Source organism: Henckelia pumila, chromosome 1 (assembly GCF_033568475.1).
Source record: "Henckelia pumila isolate YLH828 chromosome 1, ASM3356847v2, whole genome shotgun sequence".
Taxonomy (NCBI): Eukaryota; Viridiplantae; Streptophyta; class Magnoliopsida; order Lamiales; family Gesneriaceae; genus Henckelia; species Henckelia pumila.
The window spans coordinates 109,798,051-109,822,362 of NC_133120.1; the positions used below are offsets into that span (position 1 = coordinate 109,798,051).

The window sequence follows — 24,312 nt, forward strand, 5'->3', positions numbered from 1 at the left end:
GTTTGTTTATTTGAGATTTTTAGACTTTATTCGAATTTATTGTTTATTGAATTTATATTTGTCTTGTGAATTTCCTGGCACGTTATTTGCTTGCATGTTAATTGATTCCAATTCGACATAGGAGGTTTCGATTTTGATCGTTTCAATAATCAACATAATGTAAAACTGACTAAAAATAGAATTCGGTTTCATTATGCGGTTTAGGTGTTTACTGAATTTTCACAGTTATCCATGCATTCGAATTTGATTAGAATTACGAAAGATTAGTTCATCAATATTTGAATAGGTTTGATTGTTCTAGAAATAGTCCTTCGAACAAATTAGAAAAATTCCCGTTAATTAAGATTAAGTCTGATATCTTAGATCGACTGCTTATTATTTGAATTGTCTGCTACCTACGTATGTCCTTGATCGAGTTTTTTTCCAAAGTTGATTTAAATCTAAAATTTTCAGCTGCATTTTATTTAATTAAATTTTAATTGCAACTTTTTATTATTAATTTAAAATCTGAATTACCTTTATTCTTTAGTCTAGATTAAGTAGAAATAAATATATTTTGGTATTCATATATATGCAGTCCCTGTGAGTTCGACATCTGGACTTTTGTTCACTATATTATAATTTGACTTGGTGCGCTTGTCAGTTGATTTTTAATCACACCGATTTAGCCGGTCACATAACGTATAGGGATAACATATAGTAGAGAATTTGACTTGAAGTTGAAAGCTTGCCAGGTTTTTAAATTTTTATAAAATTAGTTCTTAAATACGTAACTAAAGAGATTTTTTAAAAAAAAAAAACCAAAAAAAAAAAACTTAAATTACTAATATAGAGGTACTCGAAAATAAAATATTGATTAATTCGAGGACTTCGAAGCGAAAAACGAAATTGGGGGTTCTGCAGCCTAGCTCTGCTGAAGAAACACGCACAACACAGACACAGTAGGGCTTAAGAAGAAGAAGAAGAAGAATGATGGCGAATGTTTCTCAAACATCGATTCGTCCATGGTTTCTGGAATTGGTGCCTCTCTTGGTCGTTATTCTCATTGCTGCCCACGTAATTGCTCTGGTAAGTATTGACACAGTTTAGTGCAGTCGATGCTTGTTACGAATTAACTCAAAACGATCTTGTTCGATCGATTCGATGTAAATTGATGCGGTTTTGTAGGTTTACTGGATCTACAGACTAGCGACTGAGAAGCAACCCCAAAAAGCGAAAAAGATCAAGCGCTGAGTTAATTCATTTTCAGAAGTATAACTGAGGTGAGAAGACTCGCTGGAATCTTTTTCTTTTTTCCAGTTGTTTAATAGACCTATTTATAGACTATATTTCAAACTTTTGTTTTGTTTTCTTTATTGGCCAAATGTTGCTCGGTAGTTCGTTAAATATTGAATAAAGAAGCAAACTTTGGTAATCACCTGCAATGCCCCTGCCTTTGCCATGTTGATGTTGCCAGAAAATATTCGTTTGGACTTTGGAGTCAGAATGATAATGTAGCTTAACTGAATTGGGAAATACAATCTTAGTAGTTTTATATTCATATTTATGATGTTTGTATAAAACGGTTCGCAGTCATGATCATCGAGAATTGAGACTGAACTCCATAGAGTGATCATCAAGAATTGAGACTGAACTCCATAGAGTAGGTAGTTTTTTGTGGTTCCTGCATTGACTTGTTTGTATAGAATGTATGATCATCATGATCTTCAAAGATTTATTATTATTTATTTCTTCTTTGTGTAATCTCTTTCTGATTATTTAATTGGTAGTTTGGTAGGAGGCATTCAGAAGGAGGTTACAGATTCACTTTCGATAGCTTAAGCTTGTGCTTATTTTTTATCAGCTTTGTGTTTGAGTGCTTATGTGGCATCTGTTGGCGGATATTGTTTTGTATCCTTTCGTTGGCTGCGAGGATGTAATTGTCTTGTACATGTTAACTCTGGATTTACCCTTCAGATATTTATTGTTACTCAGAATCAAATGCTGTCATGTCATGTGCATTTTCAGTTTCTATAAGCGAGATGTTAAGTTAAAAAACTAGGTTTAGCAGATGATAATCACTATGTTCTTGGCTGAGATGCTAGAAGTATATATGGTGTATGCTTTTATGCTAAGTGAAAATAAGGCTTTGCCGCTTTGGGGTCAGCCAACTGGCTGGTGACTGTGGCTGCAATATGGCTCTGTGAAAACATTGGTTGTAAAATATGTTGTGATTTGATTTCAAGTTGTACTAATTCACCATTTTGATTCGTTTGTTTTATGTCAAGATAATAAGTGTGTGACGAATTTTACTCTTACTATAAAGTTTCTCAAGTTATTTTGCTTGCTACGTACCCGATTTGGTGCGCGCCTCGTGTTTTAGCAGTGGTGACATGCTTAACGTTCCTTCTTGACATGTCTGTTTAATTTGGATTCAAATTTCATTTCAAGCACCCTGGAATGAAGATTCATTAGCCATGCTTGGAGTTGGACGTTTCTATCTGCCTCCACCGAGTGTAAACTACCCGAGTGTAGTTGAAGTAGCGAGTTCCCTTGAAAGCCTAATTTTTTTCCTCACATTAATTGTATTTTACAATAAATTTAATCCTCGTATATCGTGCAATTTTAATTGGCCCAGTAAACTTTTAGGTTTCTCAATCTTCATCACTGAAGCAATGATTGTTTTTCGTAAAGTTACCTTGATTGAAACATATCGATTTCAGTGTTGTGTTTGCCGGTCTTTGCCAAGGATCAATCTAATAATGGTTATGGGTCGGGTTCAGAATCGGCCACGTATTAAACTCGTTCGGATGGGGCAGGACTAGACCCGGCTAAGAGGATCCGGGGTAGATCTCTTGTTTGGCCCAAAATATATAAATATAAATTTAAAATATATATTTAATATTAATAATATATAATAATGTTTTTATACTAAATAATTAATATTTTATCGATAATTTGAGTTTATAATATTTTGGATTGAAATGAATTTATTTTGTTATGAAAATATATCATTATATTTTTTTTGGGTTAATAATTATTAATTAATACCAGTTGATATATTTTAAATTGTGAGAATATTTGTTTTTGTCCTAAATATTATCAATATAAAATTGAAATTAAATTTAATAATTTTTGCTAACTTTTAAACTTTTAAATTTTTTTATTTAATAAATTTAAAATTATAAATTTTTGGCACTCTCACAGCAACACACACATGTTTTTGGTCAGAAAAAAATCTTTTCTCGTCGCCGCCGTACTCCATTCCTTGATTATCCACCGCCCAATGGCGCTGCTGCTGTCGGTGCCGGCTCCACTGGCCAACCACCCCTCCACCGGCCAACCTCCCTTTACCTATACAAACCCCGATCGGAAATGCGCTCAACCCCACGAACAAAAGCCCTAAGGTTAGACCTCCGATCTTGGCATTGTGCACGGGTAATTTTAGATCTAGAGTTGATCATATTTCAAACATGACGGAACTTGGGCGGTTTCGTCGGAACAGGGTGGTGGGTCAAAGTTTTTCCTCTGTTCCAGGGTCAAGGGGTCGGCGGACCACTGTGGTGGGTTCGTCGAACCTTGGGACGACGGAGCTGGACGGCGTCGGAGTTAAGTCGATGGTTGATGGTTGAGTTGTCACGTGCTGCGACCGGAGATGACGAGGGCGAGGCGGCAGCGGATGCGAGGAGGGGAAGCAAAGGGCAGGGTAGTGATGGTTGGACAGGGTAATAGCGGTGATGGTTGGTTAGGTAGGCAGCGACCTTGAGGTTTTAGGCCGCGTGAGGCGGTGGTGGTGGGGTGGTGAAGGTGAGGGTAATGATAGTGATGGATTTGTGAGTATAAAATTCAAAAAAATTCAAAATTCAAAACAAAAAATATGAGGTGCTAGCGCCATGGTTCTCCCGCACCCTAGTATCAATGAAACTAGCCATCTTGATTTGGATATAAAATGAAAAGTAATATTTTTTTTATGTTTTGTGTCAAATAGTAGATTTGTATCACAAGAATTTTTGTGTGTTCGCATCCCTACAAGATTTTGTGGGAGACCACTAAAAACATTGGTGTGTTTTAGGTCAATTGTTCATTTTTTTTAAAATTTAGATAAAAAATATATTACATATATACTAATATATATTGCACGCAAATGTGTGCATACAAATAAATAAACTCGTTTGATGCTAATAAAATTAAGTTTCATGTAATTTTTAGAATGACATGATAAAAGTATAAACATCATTTATATATATGTGTGTGAAATCAAATAAATTTAAAAGATATTTTGATGCCCCTAAAAATATAAGGGTCGGGTCTGGTCTGATCCAAGCCCCATTAACCCGTGCCCGGAAAAGTTGTCCTAAACTCATCAGACCTCATTTTATTGAGGTCCAAACTCACTAAAAGCCTCAAACAATATGCAGATCTCAAAAGGATAAGTTTATGGTTGAGCTCAATCTGTTGAGCCCAAGAGTTCGACCCGACCCCTGTATGGGTAGGAAAGGTGTCCGACCTGACCCCTGTATGGATAGGGTAGATGTGGCGACCCCGGGCTCGTCTACTTTATTCCAATGACTCAACCCAAAAGCATTAGAGCTAAGCACAAGTAATACAAAAGAAACAAATAAAAAAAAATTTTAAATGGCCCTCCGCTCGATCGGTTAAAACTGACCGATCGAGCGGCCAAGAAATCCCAAACCCTCGGGTTTGGCATTTCACATGCACCGCTCGATCGGTCAAAATGCACCGATCGAGCGGCCCCTACAGTGCAGAAATCTGCCGATTTTTCTGGTGCTGTTCTTGGCTAAATCCTTGCCATCTAACAACATGTAATACAATATAACAAGGCTACACAAACTAGAACAACATGTACAAGTTACATGGCAACTTTATTCAAAAGCCAAGCTACAAGAGACTACAAGTATTCAAGCTAACTACAAAGTTACATCCACTAGATTGGTACAAAACACAACCAACACATGGTATAACATAAACTCAAGTTCCTGACAGCACTTATACATTCTTAGTCCGGAACGTCACTTCTCTAAACTTCCAAATGCTCAAGACCTTCTACGACTCGGCCCTGCATCATCTGTTGCAATGCACACACAAAACAAAACAACAGCCGGATAACCCGGTAAGTATAAAACTTAGTATGAAACCACGGAAACATATATTGGAACACATATAGCAAGTTTCATGCATTTCATTATAGAAGACAACCTAAATACCACAAGACAGTTAGCTACACAATAAAGATTCAAGGCCTAATGAACGACTCGGTTTAGATGCTAAAACGCACCACTCATCATCAGGCTCAAGCTCATCACTGATGCTATAACCAAAATCGATCTATCAATGATAAATACTCGTCATTGATATTTGATATCGAAGTTTATAACTCATCAACGATATCGACAAGACTCAAATAAATGTTAGGCTCACATATATAACAAGATGACATAACCACAATCATCCTATTTTAGCTTAGCAAGCATAACTAACAATCTAAACATGTATATCAAGTATTGTGTGATTTAAGGAAATCGAGAAGGTAAACTCGTCTCGACGAACATCCCCAAATTGATCATCGTCGTGCCATACATTTTCTTGATAAAGAGCTAGCTAACTCCACAAACTACAAAACACAAGCTCTATCAACAATTCTGCTCAAATACAATTCAATCCTCAAGGTATAAACCTTACCAACCTTGATCAATATTTCCCGATTCGAAACTGAAGCTTCACGAGTGCGACGTTTGTGAACTCAATCTGGAAATATAACATTATTATCCTAAGAACATCAGCAATCAACTCAAATCACGCTCAGATCACTCAAATATGATCAAACTAAACCATTTTCAAACCGGCGGCGTAACGGTAACAAAACCGATAATTCTAACAACCATATAAGTCTCATATACATATCATGCCAACCAAATATCATCAAAACCCAGCCAAATCAGATAGCATAATTTTTGAATAAAAACTGGAAATTCATCTCAATTACAAACGACGTCCGTTCTTCGGTCCGACTTTGATACAATCACGCATACAAGCTCAAGAAAGCATAGCCATAATCGAATTCCAAGTTCTCCCAACAACATATTTTCGAAATATACAGAATCAAGATAATACTTACATCACAACGAAGCTCTTGTTGCGATGATTCCAAAACTGTGCTCAGAATTTTATTCGGATAGACGGTTCTTCCACAATCAAAGTTTGAAGATGAAATTTAGACAAAGAAAAGGAAATCTCGGTTTTGCTGTTGAAGAAGAAGATAATTCTGATGCAATAACATGTATATAAACGTATGTATACATAAGATGCCAAGTGTCCCACCCAAATATAGCAAATTGCACTATGGCCCTTAACATTTTCACTATTTGCAATTCAATCCCTGAGAAACCTTTTTAATTCAATTTCAATCCTAAATAATTTAAGAATAATAAAATTTAAATTCAAACTCCAAAATTCTCAAATTAAATATACTCGAATTAAAATTAAATAATCTCGGGCCTTACAATTCTCCCCTACTAAGATATGATTTCGTCCTCAAAATCGCATGCAATCTGAACATACAAAAGATAATGAGATAACAGAAATACTGAAGGAAACTCACATCAGTGAAATAGTTCTGGATAACGCTGTCTCATATCCTGTTCTGTCTCCCAAGTAGCTTCTTCAATTCCGTGTCTACTCCATTGCACCTTAACAAGTGGAATGGATTTGTTTCGAAGCTGTCTTTCCTTATGATCAAGGATTTGAATAGGAAGTTCGAAATAACTCAATGTTTCATCCAACTCAGCTTCATCTGGACGAAGAATATGGGAAGCATCGGGCTCGTACTTTCTCAACATAGACACGTGAAGTAAATTGTGAATGCCTGACAGTGCTGGAGGTAGTGCTAATCGATATGCAAGATCACCAACTTTATCAAGAATTTTGTAAGGTCCAATAAACCTCGGTGATAACTTACTTCTCTTTCAGAATCGAATAGTGCCTCGAAAAGGAGATATCTTCAGAAATACCCGATCACCTTGTTCAAAATTCAAAGGTCTACGCCTCACATTTGCATACTTTGATTGTCGATCTTGCGCTGTTCTCATTCTGATCTGTATCAACTTCACTTTATCAGACATCTATCTGATCATGTCTGGCCCTGTAACTGGTGTTTCAGAAAGATCATCCCAAAACAATGGCGATCGGCATTTTCTACCATACAGTGCTTCAAATGGAGCCATCTGAATGCTTGATTGATAGCTGTTATTATACAAAAATTCAACAAGTGGCAAAGATTCTTGCCAACTCGCACCAAAATCAAGTATTACAGCTCTCAACATATCTTCCAAAATCTGTATAGTACGCTCTGACTGTCCGTCAGTCTGAGGATGATACGCTGTACTCAAATGCAACCGAGTACCCAAAGCTTCCTGTAGGCTATGCCAGAAATGTGAAGTGAATCTAGGATCTCGATCTGATACAATAGACTTAGGCACACCATGCAGTCGTACTACATCTCTGATATAAATATTGGCCATCTGGTCATGACGATACGTCATCTGATAAGGAATAAAGCATGTAGACTTAGTCAGTCTATCAATCACAACCCAAACAGCATCACATCCCCTCAAAGATCTCGGTAGTCTTGTGACAAAATCCATAGTAATATGATCCCATTTCCATTCAGGAAGTACTAAACTGTGCAATAAACCACTTGGTCGCTTCCTTTCAGCTTTTACCTGTTGACACTTTAGACATCTAGATACAAACTTTGTCACATCAGTTTTCATTCTTTTCCACCAAAACTGTTGTTTCAGATCATTATACATTTTTCTACACCCTGGATGGATACTAAACTTGCTGCAATGAGCTTCATTCAGAATTTGCTGTCTCAATTCTGCAATATCAGGTACCACAATTGTAAGGCCCGAAAATATTAAGTTCTTAATTACGGGATTTAAGATTTAAATTCCGAATAAGAGAGAAAATATGAATTTAAGAATGTATGGAGATTAGAAATTTCAATTTCGGGTCAAAAATATTTAATTTGAGGATTTTTTGGATTTTAAGATTTTAATTTTTAAAATAAAAAGATTAAAAATATTTGAATTAATATTTATGGAATTTAAGATGTGAATTCCAAGATTATAAATATCAAGGATTGAATTTGAGGATGAAATCCGAGCAAGGACCCATTTGCAAATATTGAGTAGTTCAAGGACTAAAATGCGATAAGGTCCGAAATGATTTAATTTAATTCGAGAATATTTAATTTGAGAATATTTAGAGTTTAGAATGAAATTCTATTATTCTTAAATTATTTAGGATTGAAATTGAATTAAATCACTTGTCCGGGGACTGATTTGCAATTAGGTCAAAGTTCAGGGACCAAAGTGCAATTTTATTTGCAACTTGTATTTTTAAACGTGTAATCTGTTTTCAACCCAAATTCCAGAAGCAAACGTGGGAATGGAGAAACAAGGGTTCCAAGTTCATTTTTGTCCCTTCAAGCTCCGATATCTTTCGATCTGCCCGGTAGAATTTCCGATTTATTTGCGATCACAGCTCCGAGTGCTACGTTTTGACGTAAGTTTTATGAAGTTTTACCATGTTTGAATTTTATGATGTTGCTAGAATTAAGATTTGATTGTATATACATGTTCTAGCCTATACGACGATAGCATATCTAAGACGGATTGAGAAAAGATCGTCGTTTGGACATGTTTTCGATTTTTGAAAGAATTGTTGCAATTTTGAAAATATGGGGCTGTTTATTTCGAGATTATGCTATTAAATTGGTGCTGATATCATGGTTAGATCATATTATGATTTATGTTAATGGTTTTGAAATTATCGAATTCGCATCGTTACGTCATCGGGTTATAGTTGATGAAATTATGAAATTGTAAAGGCTGATTTCGAAATCTTTATGAGAGAATGAAGATGATATGATTCATAGAATGTTGATTTCATGTTTAGAGTTGTTAAGATTTACGATTTCGAAATCAGTATGTCGTCGGTTGAATTTTGGTTCTTTGATCAAGTTTTTAAGTTATTAAGCATTGAATGGGATTGGAAGATGATTGTGAATTGTATAATACTTCCTTTCAGACTTGAGATGAAGATCATCGATCTCGAGTCAAAGTATTCAAAGCGATAAGAGTATGAATCGAAGAATTCGAGTCGAATGAAGTTTGAAGCAAACAAGATCTTTAACTAGCAAGGTGAATGAGCAAGAGTTGGAATGAACAGATTGAGCCAAGTTTGAGCAAAGCCTTGCGAGGTTCAAGTACTTCAAATTTAATATTGAAAGGTATGAATAGACATTAATAAGATGGGCAGAATAACTCGAGATTGTTTCTGATTATCGAGTTGCCTAAAATCACATACATGCATGTTTTAATATATGTTATTGTTTACGTTTACATAGATGTGATAGATTATTCAAGATAGCTATCTTCTTGAATTCCCAGAATATTTATGTAAATGTTTACTTGTTTAATTTGATTTATAGTATTTTCTGTATTGAACATGTTTTACATATATTATGTGATGCTTACAGATTTGTCAATATCCTTATGTGATTAGATGCTTTGATTGCTTTGTTGGTTTAATTGAGTAAGTGTTCAAGGTGTTTTATAGCATTTAATGCATACAGAACATGTAGTCATTATGTGGAATAGCTTGGATAGCTCGAGAGAAGAGTAGTAGCATGTGGTGACTTCGGGTTTTAAGCAGATGACATGTATTTATGATTTGGTAACATGTTAGAAAGCAAGAACCTTGGTATATGTTGTTTTTGCCAAGTATTGATTTATACTTAAGAGTTCATGTATTCTAGATCACTTGCTATTAGTTTGAATGCATGTAAAATTATCTAGCATGATGTTGAGAAGTTTATATGAAGTTGGTATGAGATTTGGAATCAAATTGTACAACAAAGTTACATTTTTATTTCCTGGACAGAGTGCCCGCTCGATCGGGTAAACTCCACGGATCGAGCGAACTTAAAAACTTAGCTCTCGGGTCTGAACATATTTGGCCTCGCTCGATCGGTGAAACTCGCCCGATCGAGAGGCAAGAAAAATCAACTTCTCTGTTTGCAAAATACAGAAAAAAAAAATTAGCTCTTGGTTTGAATATGCTTTTCTTTTATGATTAATTGTTAATTAATCATTTATTGCCCTAAGATGAGATTAGCAACCCGAGGTCCTCACAACAGGTGGTATCAAAGCATAAAGTCTTGGACTAAGATAGAAGTTGAGTGGGGTAGATTGAGTCGCATGCATTGATAGTATTGCATGAGTATGCTTTACTTGTGTTACAGAATTATATGCGACTATGATTGCTTGATTGAACACTATTTGCTTTATTGAGATAAGAATTACATGCTTATATGCTGATATGTATGCCTGATTTCTTGAATTCATTTGAATACATGAATTCGTTGCAAGCATGTAATATGTGAAAAAGCATGAGAATTTGCAAGCACGTGTTCTATTCAGAAGCATGAGAGTATATGTATGTTATTTATAATCTCTGCCATATATATTGCCATATATATTACTTCTGTTATCGAATAAGACAGATTATGCAGATAGCATGAGAACCTCAGACAGAACAGAACCGCAGATAGAACAGAACAGTGTTAAGGTAAGTTTTTGAGCCGATGCACTGAGGAGTATGCGAGTTGAACAACTCCAAAGCTATGAATCATCAACTCAGAAAGATACAAAATATGCTATGTCTAGAAAGGAGTTGATTTGAAGAGCTGGATCAGTTGTTCAAGAGAAAAATATTCAGATGAACATAGAATCAGCTTGATTTTATATCAACTTCAGGACTTAGCAAGAAGTTGGTGAAGTTTCCAGAAGAAGTACTGAAATTGTTTGGCAGGTAAGTAAACAGAATTGTTTCTTTCCGTATATGAAAAAAAAGATAGAAAAGCATACTTTGCAAACTAGAAGCATAAGTTGATTTCAAGCCAGTAATAGAAGAACGAAATCATGAACTGATAGTATGAGGCAGAGTTGAATTTTTTTTATTCACGCCTCTGTAATTATGGAAACACTATAATCATCACCTTCACTAAACTTTCATAGCAGTATAGCTATGAAGCAAGCGATAGTGACAATAACAGCAAAGATCGAGTCAGTCTAAACGCCAGTAGATGAAGATATATAAGCATAGCTCCCCTAACTGAAAGGCTCAAGTTGTATCAGATAAGAATATTACAGGTAAGTGAGTTAATTATAGTTAACCTCTTGTATATTAATTGCATAACATACATTCATCAATCAGTTATTTGTTATGCTATAATCCGTATCTGATGAGCCTTTATTCATCTCATTTACTGAGATTTTGCCTTTGAGTAGATGGAATACATTTGTAAGATTAGTCATAGAAGATGAAATACAGAATTGAAGAAATAAGATTGAATGTGCTGATATCAGGCGTGAGATATTAAGCTAGAATGCATTATAGATATTAATGCACTAACTGAGTACCAGTTACCAGTTGATTGAATCCGTGCACTGATAAAGAAATAGACATGACTAGCAATTTATGATATGAGTTTCAGAAAGTAGATTTTGTTATTTCGGTACTGGTTATATCACGTTTGACCGTGGAAGAATGTCAGTAGAAGTCTAGTCGATATATTGAACTAGTATAGAATTAACCTAGAATTGACAGCTATGTCACTGGTTAGAATGTACAGACATAGTTCAATGACATATTTCGACCTTTCTACGACATGAATGCAATTCTATATAGAGTGATGTATAGTACAATGGTATTATGACAACTTGTATAGAAGAGCATTACTTAAACTGAAGAACTTCAGAAACAGTTAGCAGATTGCGTAGAAAAGAGATATGTAGTACCGAAATGATGATTAATTCTATGACAATAAGTTAAGTCAAAAAGAGTATATTCGACTATTGTCAGCTGAGAATTAAGAATTAATAAATGAACTCATATCAATAGAGAATAAAAAAAATCAGTTACAGTTGAGCTTTTTCTTCAATTTTGCTGAAGCTATTCCATCATAGAAATCATGATTCTTGAATTTCTTGCTATCGATTCTGAGGTTTTTATATTCGACCTCGATCGAGTTTGATTGACTCTTATTCCTTTGTCAGAGTCTATTTTGATTCATTTGCGTTGAGTTTTGAAATGCAAGTGAGTTGTTTTCACTTAGCAAATTTTGTCATTCAGAATAGTTGATTTTGGATGACTTTGAATTGAGCGAGTTCTTTTGATTTGAAATTTGAGAATTATTGATTATTTGATGTGTATTCAGTATATCTTGATGTATTTGGCTCGTAATTGATAGAAATTCAGATTCAGATCATCAGTAATATTTATGGGTTTTAGCTAATTGCTGGATTTATTGAGTACAGATATATACTTGTTGAATGTTTATGCTTGACAGATAATCAAACGATCAGAATTGTTGCGATCCAAGCTAAACTCGAATTGGTTTGGAAAGATAAAAGCAACATATTGCTTGAGAACGTTAGATTAAGATAAGAGATAAGACAGCAGAGCAGAACAGATGAATTTTTGCGGTGAATAATCATTTGATTATGCCAGATATTCTAGATATGGAATATCAGATTCTGAAAGAGGCATATGACAACATATTTAATATCCATTCAGTTGTCTAAACATGTATGACTTACACGTAGTCAGTACTTGGAAATTAGTATTAGAAGAAGAACTGAAAACAGATACGACAGTACCAATACTAAAATTCCAGTAAAAGAAGCAGAAAAGAAGAACGCAAGTGGTTTATGTAACAGATTCGTTACATAAGAGTTGAAAACAGATCAACTTTGTGAACGACTTTAGTTTGAATCTACTCGAATCGTCATGATTTTGCGGTTTAGAGTGTAGTAGATTTCGACAGATTTATGAATATGTTGTATTATATATGATACAAACATAAAATGTACTTGTCATGCATTTAGCAAGATGATCAGATTACAGGAATTATGGAAATCTATTGTCAAGATAGAGACTTTAGATTTGTTTTCTAGATTGTGACATTGATTGTCAGATGTTCTGAGTGTTTGGTTGTATGAGATTTCATTATACCATCCTCTAATTAGTGGACTATCAGATGTGATTATCCAGATTTCCGAGGATATGCTCAGAACTATAGTACTAGATTCGGTACTAGTTGATTGATTATTTGCCACGTGATTACTATGATTCCTGTGACAGCTATTTGATAGATATAAGATAATATTTTGATGTTTGATTGATCAGAAACACAGAATTGTCTTTATATTGAAACAATCTTACAAAATATCAGCTATCAGACCAGATATGAGTCAAGAAACGATAGAAAATGTGAAGATTGCATTTGAACAGAATGAGAATAGAGCAGCATTAACAGAGCCAGTAGATGAGTAACAAATAGAGATTTGAAGCCTGAACAGAATGATCAGAAAAGAAATTCTTTCCCAAGCATCATTAGGTTCAGAAAGAGATTTTAGAAGCTATGAGTATTTGATCTAGCTAGTTGATTAATACTCAATCGTGAATTGTCAGATAGATGAATTGTTATCCATATGCATTGGCTGAAGAATATCAGCTAGAATATGTATATGCATTCAATTCAGATACAACAGAAGTCGATAAGATTGTAAGCAAGACAGACTAACTAATGCAGAGTTAGATCACGAGAAAGAGCAACTTAGATATAAGTTGACTCAGTGATTATATGTATTGCAGAAGCAATCAGAAAGAAGATTAAGATACGATAGAAGAGAAGTTATCAGAATAGATATCGAAAGCTCAGAGAATTAAAGTCAGTATTACTTCAGTTAGCTATACAGCTTACGAGAATCCGCAGTCAGATCGAATGCGATTTCGAGGACGAAATCATTCCTTAGAGGGGAGGAAATGTAAGGCCCGAAAATATTAAGTTCTTAATTACGGAATTTAAGATTTAAATTTCGAATAAGAAAAAAAATATGAATTTAAGAATGTATGGAAATTAGAGATTTCAATTTCGGGTCAGAAATATTTAATTTGAGGATTTTTTGGATTTTAAGATTTTAATATCCGAAATTCTTAAATTAAAAAGATTAAAAATATTTGAATTAATATTTATGGAATTTAAGATGTGAATTCCAAGATTATAAATATCAAGGATTGAATTTGTGGATGAAATCCGAGCAAGGACCCATTTGCAAATATTGAGTAGTTCAAGGACTAAAATGCGATAAGATCCGAAATGATTTAATTTTAATTTGAAAATATTTAATTTGAGAATATTTAGAGTTTAGAATGAAATTCTATTATTCTTAAATTATTTAGGATTGAAATTAAATTAAATCGCTTGTCCGGGGACTGATTTGCAATTAGGTCAAGGTTCAGGGACCAAAGTGCAATTTTCTTTGAAACTTGTATTTTTAAACGTGTAATCTGATCAGTTTTCAGCCCAAATTCCAGAAGCAAACGTGGGAATGGAGAAACAAGGGTTCCAAGTTCATTTTTGTCCCTTTAAGCTCCGATATCTTTCGATCCGCCCGGTATAATTTTCGATTGAACATATATTTGCGATCACAACTCCGAATGCTACGTTTTGACGTAAGTTTTATGAAGTTCTACCATATTTGAATTTTATGATGTTGCTAGAATTAAGATTTGATTATATATACATGTTCTAGCCTATACGACGATAGCATATCTAAGACGGATCGAAAAAAGATCGTCGTTTGGACATGTTTTCGATTTTTGAAAGAATTGTTGCAATTCTGAAAATATGGGGCTGTCTATTTCGAGATTATGCTATTAAATTGGTGCTGATATCATGGTTAGATCATAGTATGATTGATGTTAATGGTTTTGAAATTATCGAATTCGCATCGTTACGCCGTCGGGTTATAGTTGATGAAATTATGAAATTGTAAAGGCTGATTTCGAAATATTTATGAGAGAATGAAGATGATATGATTCATAGAATGTTGATTTCATGTTTGTGAATCAAGTTTAGAGTTGTTAAGATTTACGGTTTCGAAATCGGTATGCCGTCGGTTGAATTTCGGTTCTTTGATCAAGTTTTTAAGTTATTAAGCATTGAATGGGATTGGAAGATGATTGTGAATTGTAAATACTTCCTTTCAGACTTGAGATGAAGATCATCGATCTCGAGTCAAAGTATTCAAAGCGATAAGAATATGAATCGAAGAATTCGAGTCGAATAAAGTTTGAAGCAAACAAGATCTTTGACTAGCAAGGTGAATGAGCAAGAGTTGGAATGAACAGATTGAGCCAAGTTTGAGCAAAGCCTTGCGAGGTTCAAGTACTTCAGATTTAATATTGAAAGGTATGAATAGACATTAATAAGATGGGCAGAATAACTCGAGATTGTTTCTGATTATCAAGTTGCCTAAAATCACATACATGCATGTTTTAATATATGTTATTGTTTACGTTTACATAGATGGGATAGATTATTCAAGATAGCTATCTTCTTGAATTTCCAGAATATTTATGTAAATGTTTACTTGTTTAATTTGATTTATAGTATTTTTTGTATTGAACATGTTTTACATATATTATGTGATGCTTACAGATTTGTCGATATCCTTATGTGATTAGATGCTTTGATTGCTTTGTTGGTTTAATTGAGTAAGTGTTCAAGGTGTTTTATAGCATTTAATGCATACAGAACATGTCGCATTCATCTTGAACTCCAGCCAGTAAAGCACAGAGGGTTGAAAGGCCTAGAGTGCATATGATGTTTGGAGGTCTGTAGTTGAGTGGCACGGAATGTAGACTTACTTCCAGAGCCAGAAGACTCACTATAGTTGCACCAAAGTCAGAGAAAGTTAAGTATTCAACTTCACCTCGATTGGGTGAGTTGTGAAAGAGTGGGTGCCCGGATAGCCAACTTGGCTAAGGGCTTTTATGACTCTTTGTGTAAACAATCTTTGTTTAATATAATTTACATTTTATTAATGGCAATGACTTTATCTTTCTTCATATTGTTATATTGTGATATACTATTGTTGTTTTGATAAAGACCTTGAATATACTATAGTGTATGTAAGATGTGGTAGTACATGGGGATGACTATCATGAAACACATCTTATAGTCACTGTATATTCTAAACAGTTCCTAGTCGATTGAGCCGTCCGAAAATAAGGATAAGGATCGCTCGAGTTTGAGACTAGCATTTGCGATGCAGAGTACCACGTTTCATTGGTAGGAAACATAGAGATGTTCGAAGCATGCAAATGGATATTCATATGATGAATGATCGAACTACCCTATTCGGACTTTCCAAGTGGTTATCACTTATCGAGTGGATAAAGTCCACGTTTTTGGTTGTACACCATTAGTCCTTATTACTTGAAACATCATTGAGACTCTATATGCTAGTACTGTGCTTTGACTCGTTTACCGACTCTATGGGGGTCATCAGGTGTCGGGATTGGGTACAGTTATGACGCATATAGGAGTCGATGCTTTGTTGTCAAGGATTCACCACATACTTGCGAGTGTGGATATCCTATGCGATCTGAGGAGATATTAGTGTGACGAATCTCTGGCCAGAGTACATGATGTGTTTTAGGTTAATGGTTATCCTAGTAACACATGCGATGTCACTAATAGATCTCCAAGATGTTGTGCATAGTTATCGAATCTCGAACGACTCTCGATGCACCAATGGTTGTTGATTCGATCGGGATATTTGGTTGAAGGGACCGTACTGTACGCTAACCAAAATCTACTGGTTCTTGCAGGCACTATCAGTAATACCTAGGGAATCATGGGGCGATGTTGCTAGACGCTCTTACCATGATTCGTCGGGTAAGTCGGAAATTGTTGTTCCGAGTCACAAGGAGTTGTGAGCCCACGGCTAGCTGTATTCCTGAACCATTGAGGGTTACACAAGTAATGGATTACTAAATCCCCGTAGAGATAGTTAAATTTAAAGAGTTAAATTTAATGAAAGAGAAATTGGATTTCTCAACTAAAGGGAGTGGAATTTCCTAAAATGACATAGTGATGGGAATTTTTGGAAATCACTGAATTCGGATTCAGAAAAATTATCTTGACTCTAAAAGATGCAGAAATGGTTTCTGTGCACATTGGTGAAATCAGTTTATCAATCGGAGTCACGATGAATTTTATATTAATTTCTATAACAACGGGCTTGGCTTGTTGGGCTTGAGTTATGGATTGTGGGCTTTAAGGAGTTAGAGTCCTGATACAATTATAGCTAGAAATTATCTATAAATAGAGGTGTTGGGTTCGAAAATCAAACACTTTGTGTCTTATAATTTTCAAAATTACAATATAAATATTCTAAGGGTTTTTTCGAAATCCTTGTCCCTCCCGGAGAAAATTCAGACTTGTGATTTTTGTGAAAAATTACAATTCTGAATTAACAGATCATATCTGTTTATTCTCTACGCAAAACTTCTGATTGATTTCTAGTGCAGTCAATCAGAGGGTTTCTGTTTTCTGTTCGTGGACCTTATTCCGGTGATTGATCGTGACGCCATCGGTTCCCGGGATATACAAGAAGAGCAGATTAAATTCTGTTGGTGTCCATAATCTCGCTTCGAGATTGGAGGTAAAATATTTAATTAATTATTATTTATTTTACTTCTGTGATTTAATCGTTAAACGTTTTGATACCCATGATATGAAATTGTTTCATATCAAAGAAAAATAAAATTTTTAAACTTCCGCTGCACCGGGTATCGATTCAATTGATCTGAACACGGTTTTCCAACAGTGGTATCAAAGCCAAGTTGCTCAGATCAAACGATTAAATTAATCGATTGTACAAAAAATTTTGGCCTCGGGTTTTTGAAACAAAACATATTTTTAAAAAAAATCAAAAATTTTATTTTTCTGACGGGCAAGAAAAAAGGGCAGCGATCGTCGCTGCCCAATGGGCAGCGGCGGGCTGCCCAGCCCGCGCCCGGTCAGGGCACGGGCTGCCCGGGATTGTCCCGGGCAGCCCGGAAAAATTAAAAATTGATTTTTGAAAATTTTGAATTTTTGAAATTCTAGTGTTTGATCCGATCGAAAAATGTTTTTGATAAGATCACGAGGCATCGGATCGAATTGTTCGAGTCCGAAATTTTTAAAATTGATTTTTGGATAAATTTGAATTTTTGGAAAATTTAAATATTTTATCCGTTAAATTGAATTTTGAAAATTGATTATTTTGGTACAATTGATGATAAGATGTGATCTTATGGATGGATAAGATAAAATATGATTTTATCTTTTAAATTATGATGCCACAATATGTTTATCCAATTATTTAAATTTTGAATTTAAAATTGGATAATGGGATGATCGATTGCCATAACCAATTTTGTAGGTGTATGTTAGGAATTTACATTTGTCTTATTGTTGTTATGGTTTATTAATGGGCTTGGTTTATAGCACAATATGATTGTCATATGTAATAAAAGTGGGCCTGATTTATGGCTCGTTCCCACCCCTACAAATGTATCTCATATTTGTCATCAAAATTTATTGTAAATTTATTAGACTTAGTGGGAGACAAAGATTTGAAGAAATGGTGGGCCCAGCAGACAATGAAGACTGAAGAAATGTAAATTGGAAGCTCAATGTAATAGGATTGCATTGCATACCTGCATATTACCTAGGATTGGACTTAGACTCGTGATTGTCAACCACGGGTCGAATAGATAATGAGATCGATCATCATTAAATAATATATGATATTATTGATGTATGCATGTTTAGAACAAATTGTATGAATCCCGCAAGCATACATAAAAATGAATGATGAGACAAATTTTCAAAATTAAAAATCCCTCATTTTAAATATGATTTAAAATTTATATCAAGATTAATAAAAGGGAATTTAAATATTGTTTAAATTTTTCTACCTTTCATCAACGATCAATGTATGAGATGCTACCCGCGGATATGGTCCGGCTCATATTATTGGGGGGGGGCCCGTTCGTCGGAAAGTTGTACATTGGATCGACAAATGTTGTAAGTTGGGTGGAACTCTCATGGGATCGGCTCATATTATTGGGGTATCCACATGGCGACCGTCCATCACAACTTAATATTGATGGGTCATCTTGACATGTCACAATAAACGGCGTCATATTATTGGGCCCTTATTGGACATGAGGTAAATACATGGGGGTTACTTTTGAAGTAATTGGGCTCTACCTTTTGAAAATTATGGTTGGCTGATATTATTCGGGACTATGATTTGTCAATTGGACTCCATGTTCTCACTAAGGAAAAAGTTTCCCGTTTTCACTAGAGGGTGGTGAAATCGTTAAAATAGTGGGAGTGTAATTCATAAAATTAAAATTTGCCATATTTTATGTCTTAGTAAATTAATTAAACAATCACTGATTATTGTCTGTTTCCTTTTCAGTATATCGTTACAATGAATTCGCGTAATCCACTATTTGCAATTCTCGAACAAAACAAACTCACTGGCGCAAACTATACGGAATGGTTCCGTAAGTTAAAGATTATTCTCACTTCGGAAAAGGCTTTCTACGTGTTAGAGAAGCCGCCCCCGAAGGAAGCCCCGGCTAATACAAGTCCGGAAGAGTTGGCCAAACTTGATTTATGGTGGGACCATGATATCAAGGCCAAATGCTACATGCAGGCTTCGATGTCTGATGAACTCCAGAGGCGATTTGAGGATGCCGTGAATGCTGCTGACATTCACAAAGCACTCAAGGAGCTATTTGGAGCTCAGTCAAGGTCGGAGAGGTATGCCACTGTCAGAGAGCTCATGACAAGCCGCATGCGAGAGGGGACTTCTGTCCGTGAGCATGAGGTGCGCATGATTGGGCTCATTGAAAAGTTGGTAACACTCGACTTGACTTTGGAGCATGAACTCAGCTCGGACTTGTTACTCCTTTCACTTCCTTCATCGTATGACGGTTTTGTGGTGAACTTCAACATGAACAAGATAGAGGCCACCCTTGAAGAGATGGTCAATATGCTTGTCACATATGAAGCCACACTAAAGAAGGATAAACCGGTACTCTTGGTTGGGTCCTCTTCTAACTCGAAGAAGGGGCCAAGTGGAAAGGGTAAGAAGCGTTCTGCCCCGCCCAAGAAGAGTGTACCGAATAAGAAGGGGAAGGCCAAGGTTTCATATGAGAAGAAGGATGAAAACGTTTGCCATTACTGCAAGAATCCCGGTCATTGGAAACGTAACTGCAAGGAATACCTCGATCAGTTGCGAACTGAAAATGGTATGTTTTACATTGAAATAAATGTTTCTCTTAATACTTCTTTTTGGGTATTGGATACCGGATGTGGATCTCACATTTGCAATGATTTGCAGGTGATGACAAGAAGTCGTAAGCTAAGGATGGGTGAGACCCAACTGAGACTCGGGAATGGTTCAAGAGTCGAAGCCAAAGCGATAGGAGACATTTATTTAATTTTGCAAAACAATTTAAGTTATTTTTGAGAGATATTTTGTATGTTCCGGATTTAGTCAAAAACATTATTTCTATTTCAATGCTTGATTGAGATGGTTATTCTTGCAATTTTGTGAATGAGATTTGCAATATTTACAAGAATGAATGTTTGATTGGAAATGGACAACTTGAAAACGATCTATATAACTTAAAATTAAAAGATGTTTCAATGAATTATGTCGATAAACCGGTAACAACAAATAAAAGGAAAAACGATAGTCAAAACCCGGCAAATCTTTGGCATGCTAGGCTAGGCCATATTTCCTCAAGGAGGATGAACAAGCTAGTGGGAGAGGGCATGTTTGATATGTCTGATATTAACTCTCTACCTACTTGTGAATCCTGCCTGAAAGAAAAAATGACTAAATCTCCATTCAACGGGAAACCTGAGCGTAGTCAAAATCTGTTGGATTTGATCCATACAGATGTTTGTGGTCCATTTAGAATTGGTACTCAATTTGGCCACACCTACTTCATTACCTTTACTGATGATTATTCAAGGTATGGGTATTTATATTTAATGAAATATAAGTCTGAAGCATTTGAAAAGTTCAAAGAATTCAAGGATGAAGTAGAAAACAAACTAGGCAAAAGTATTAAGGCACTTCGATCGGATCGTGGTGGAGAATAATTAAGTGCCGAGTTTTTGGACTATCTAAAAGAGAATGAGATTCTCTCTCAGTGGACTCCTCCTATGACACCACAGCTGAATGGTGTTTCGGAGCGTTGTAATAGAACCTTGTTGGACATGTTTCGATCCATGATGAGCTTCACTGAGCTCCCACCATCGTTTTGGGGCTACGCACTTGAAACGGCGGTTTTGTTGTTGAACAACGTTCACACTAAAGCAGTATATAAAACACCATACGAGTTATGGAATGACAAAGCTCCTAAGTATTCGTACTTGAGGATTTGGGGATGTCCTGCTTACGTGAAGCAGACAGTGGGAGATAAGTTGGATAGTCGATCCATCTTATGTTATTTTGTGGGGTATCCGAAGAATTCAATCGGATATTATTTCTATCATCCTGCTGAAACAAAGGTGTTTGTTTCAAGGAATGCCACCTTCTTGGAGAAGGAATTCTTATTGGATAAGAAAGGCAAGATGATGGAACTCGAAGAAATTCGAGAAGAACCCGAAATACAAATTAACGATCCTACACCTCAAGAATCATCACAAGACACGCCTATTGCTAGAAGATCCGAGAGGACTTCTAGGCCTCCTGTTAGATATGGTCTTCTTCTTGAAGGGGATCAAAGTGAACCCGATATTGGATGTGATCCAAGAAACTTCAAGGAAGCAATTTCTGATTCGGATTCTAATTTATGGCTTGAAGCAATGCAGTCGGAAATAGACTCGATACATTCAAACCAAGTTTGGTCTTTAGTAGATCCTCCTGATGGAATTGTTCCAATAGGATGTAAATGGATTTACAAAAGAAAACTTGGGCCTGATGGCAAGGTGTTGACCTATAAGGCACGATTGGTTGCAAAAGGTTATACTCAAAGACAAGGAGTTGACTATGATGAAACCTTTTCACCAGTCGCAATGTTCAAGTCCATAAAAATCCTAATTTCCATAGCAGCATGGTATGACTATGAGATATGGCAAATGGATGCGAAGACTGCATTTCTTAATGGAAACATTAAGGAAGAAATCTATATGATGCAGCCTGAAGGATTCACCTCCATGGGAAGCGAGCATAAGGTATGCAAGCTTCAGAGATCAATTTATGGTCTAAAACAAGCATCAAGAAGTTGGAACCAGAAATTTGATGAAACAATAAAGGATTTTGGTTTCATCAAGAACCCGGAGGAACCATGCGCGTACAAGAAAGTAGTTAAGGATGCGGTAACATTCTTAGTACTTTATGTTGATGACATCCTACTCATTGGGAATGACGTAGGGATGTTGCAGTCAACAAAGATATGGTTATCAGGTAGATTCTCGATGAAGGATTTGGGTGATGCATCCTATATTCTAGGGATACAGATCTATAGAGATAGATCTAAGAGAATGATAGGACTCACTCAAGCAACAAAGGTCGATACTATATTGAAAAGGTTTTCAATGGATGAGTCCAAGAGAGGACATCTACCTATGTGTCATGGAGTTTCTTTATCCAAGTCTATGTGTCCCAAGACTGACGAAGAGATAGAGAAAATGACACATATACCATATGCGTCAGCCATAGGTAGTATCATGTATGGGATGATATCTACTAGACCGGATGTGGCCTATGCTCTGAGCGTCACGAGCAGATATCAAGCCAATTCAGGTCAAATGCATTGGAAAACCGTGAAGGATATTCTTAAGTACTTGAGAAGAACAAAGAATATATTCATGGTTTATGGTGGAAGAGAATTGAAGTTGGAAGGCTACACCGACTCTAGCTTTCAAAGTGACGTGGATGACTCGAAATCAACCTCTGGATTTGTATTCGTGCTCAATGGCGGTGCTGTCTCTTAGAAGAGTTCCAAGCAAGACACCACAGCGGATTCCACCACTGAAGCAGAATACATTGCAGCATCATCTGCTGCTAAAGAGGCGGTTTGGATGAGGAAATTCATCCAAGAGTTGGGTGTGATTCCAGAATCTGTTGGTCCAGTCCCGGTGTACTGCGACAACACTGGTGCCGTTGCTCAGGCAAAGGAACCAAGGTCTCATCAAAGATCCAAACACATACTGAGAAAATACCACATCATCCGGGAGATCGTGGAAAGAGGAGACATTACATTCGAGAGAGTGGCCTCTGCAGATAATATCGCTGATCCGCTTACGAAGCCCTTGCCAGGACCATTGTTTGACAAACATCGCGAAGCAATGGGATTACGTAATATGACTAGTTGGCTTTAGGGCAAGTGGGAGATTAAAAGAGTGGGTGCCCGGATAGCCAACTTGTGGCTAAGGGCTTTTATGACTCTTTGTGTAAACAATCTTTGTTTAATATAATTTACATTTTATTAATGGCAATGACTTTATCTTTCTTCATATTGTTATATTGTGATATACTATTGTTGTTTTGATAAAGACCTTGAATATACTATAGTGTATGTAAGATGTGGTAGTACATGGGGATGACTATCATGAAACACATCTTATAGTCACTGTATATTCTAAATAGTTCCTAGTCGATTGAGCCGTCCGAAAATAAGGATAAGGATCGCTCGAGTTTCAGACTAGCATTTGCGATGCAGAGTACCACGTTTCATTGGTAGGGAACATAGAGATGTTCGAAGCATGCAAATGGATATTCATATGATGAATGATCGAACTACCCTATTCGGACTTTCCAAGTGGTTATCACTTATCGAGTGGATAAAGTCCGCGTTTTTGGTTGTACACCATTAGTCCTTATTACTTGAAACATCATTGAGACTCTATATGCTAGTACTGTGCTTTGACTCGTTTACCGACTCTATGGGGGTCATCAGGTGTCGGGATTGGGTACAGTTATGATGCATATAGGAGTCGATGCTTTGTTGTCAAGGATTCACCACATACTTGCGAGTGTGGATATCCTATGCGATCTGAGGAGATATTAGTGTGACGAATCTCTGGCCAGAGTACATGATGTGTTTTAGGTTAATGGTTATCCTAGTAACACATGCGATGTCACTAATAGATCTCCAAGATGTTGTGCATAGTTATCGAATCTCGAACGACTCTCGATGCACCAATGGTTGTTGATTCGATCGGGATATTTGGTTGAAGGGACCGTACTGTACGCTAACCAAAATCTACTGGTTCTTGCAGGCACTATCAGTAATACCTAGGGAATCATGGGGCGATGTTGCTAGACGCTCTTACCATGATTCGTCGGGTAAGTCGGAAATTGTTGTTCCGAGTCA

General features: G+C 36.0%; 2 protein-coding genes across 9 annotated transcripts; one reads left to right on the top strand and one right to left on the bottom strand.

Moving 5' to 3' along the window:
- Positions 1-877: 877 nt before the first annotated feature.
- LOC140875219 (uncharacterized) lies at positions 878-15,189 on the top strand. 8 transcript variants are annotated; one of them, XR_012148372.1, is made up of 4 exons: positions 878-1,068; positions 1,168-1,262; positions 9,091-9,292; positions 15,121-15,189. XR_012148372.1 is itself a non-coding variant. In XM_073278841.1 (3 exons), exons 1-2 carry the CDS (start codon positions 970-972, stop codon positions 1,231-1,233), a joined length of 165 nt encoding a protein of 54 aa, XP_073134942.1. In that variant the 5' UTR covers positions 878-969; the 3' UTR covers positions 1,234-1,262; positions 9,091-9,356. The 8 variants fall into 8 exon arrangements, 7 of the variants coding, with proteins under 7 accessions (XP_073134942.1, XP_073134943.1, XP_073134937.1 ...); XM_073278841.1 differs by lacking the exon at positions 15,121-15,189 and having other exon boundaries at positions 9,091-9,356; XM_073278842.1 differs by lacking the exons at positions 9,091-9,292; positions 15,121-15,189 and adding an exon at positions 2,363-2,637.
- On the bottom strand, positions 6,600-7,118 carry LOC140872271 (uncharacterized). The gene is made up of 2 exons (XM_073275093.1): positions 7,016-7,118; positions 6,600-6,907 (listed from the first exon to the last, which is right to left on the bottom strand). The coding sequence occupies exons 1-2, from the start codon at positions 7,116-7,118 to the stop codon at positions 6,600-6,602; spliced, it is 411 nt and encodes a 136-aa protein (XP_073131194.1).
- Positions 15,190-24,312: the final 9,123 nt, after the last annotated feature.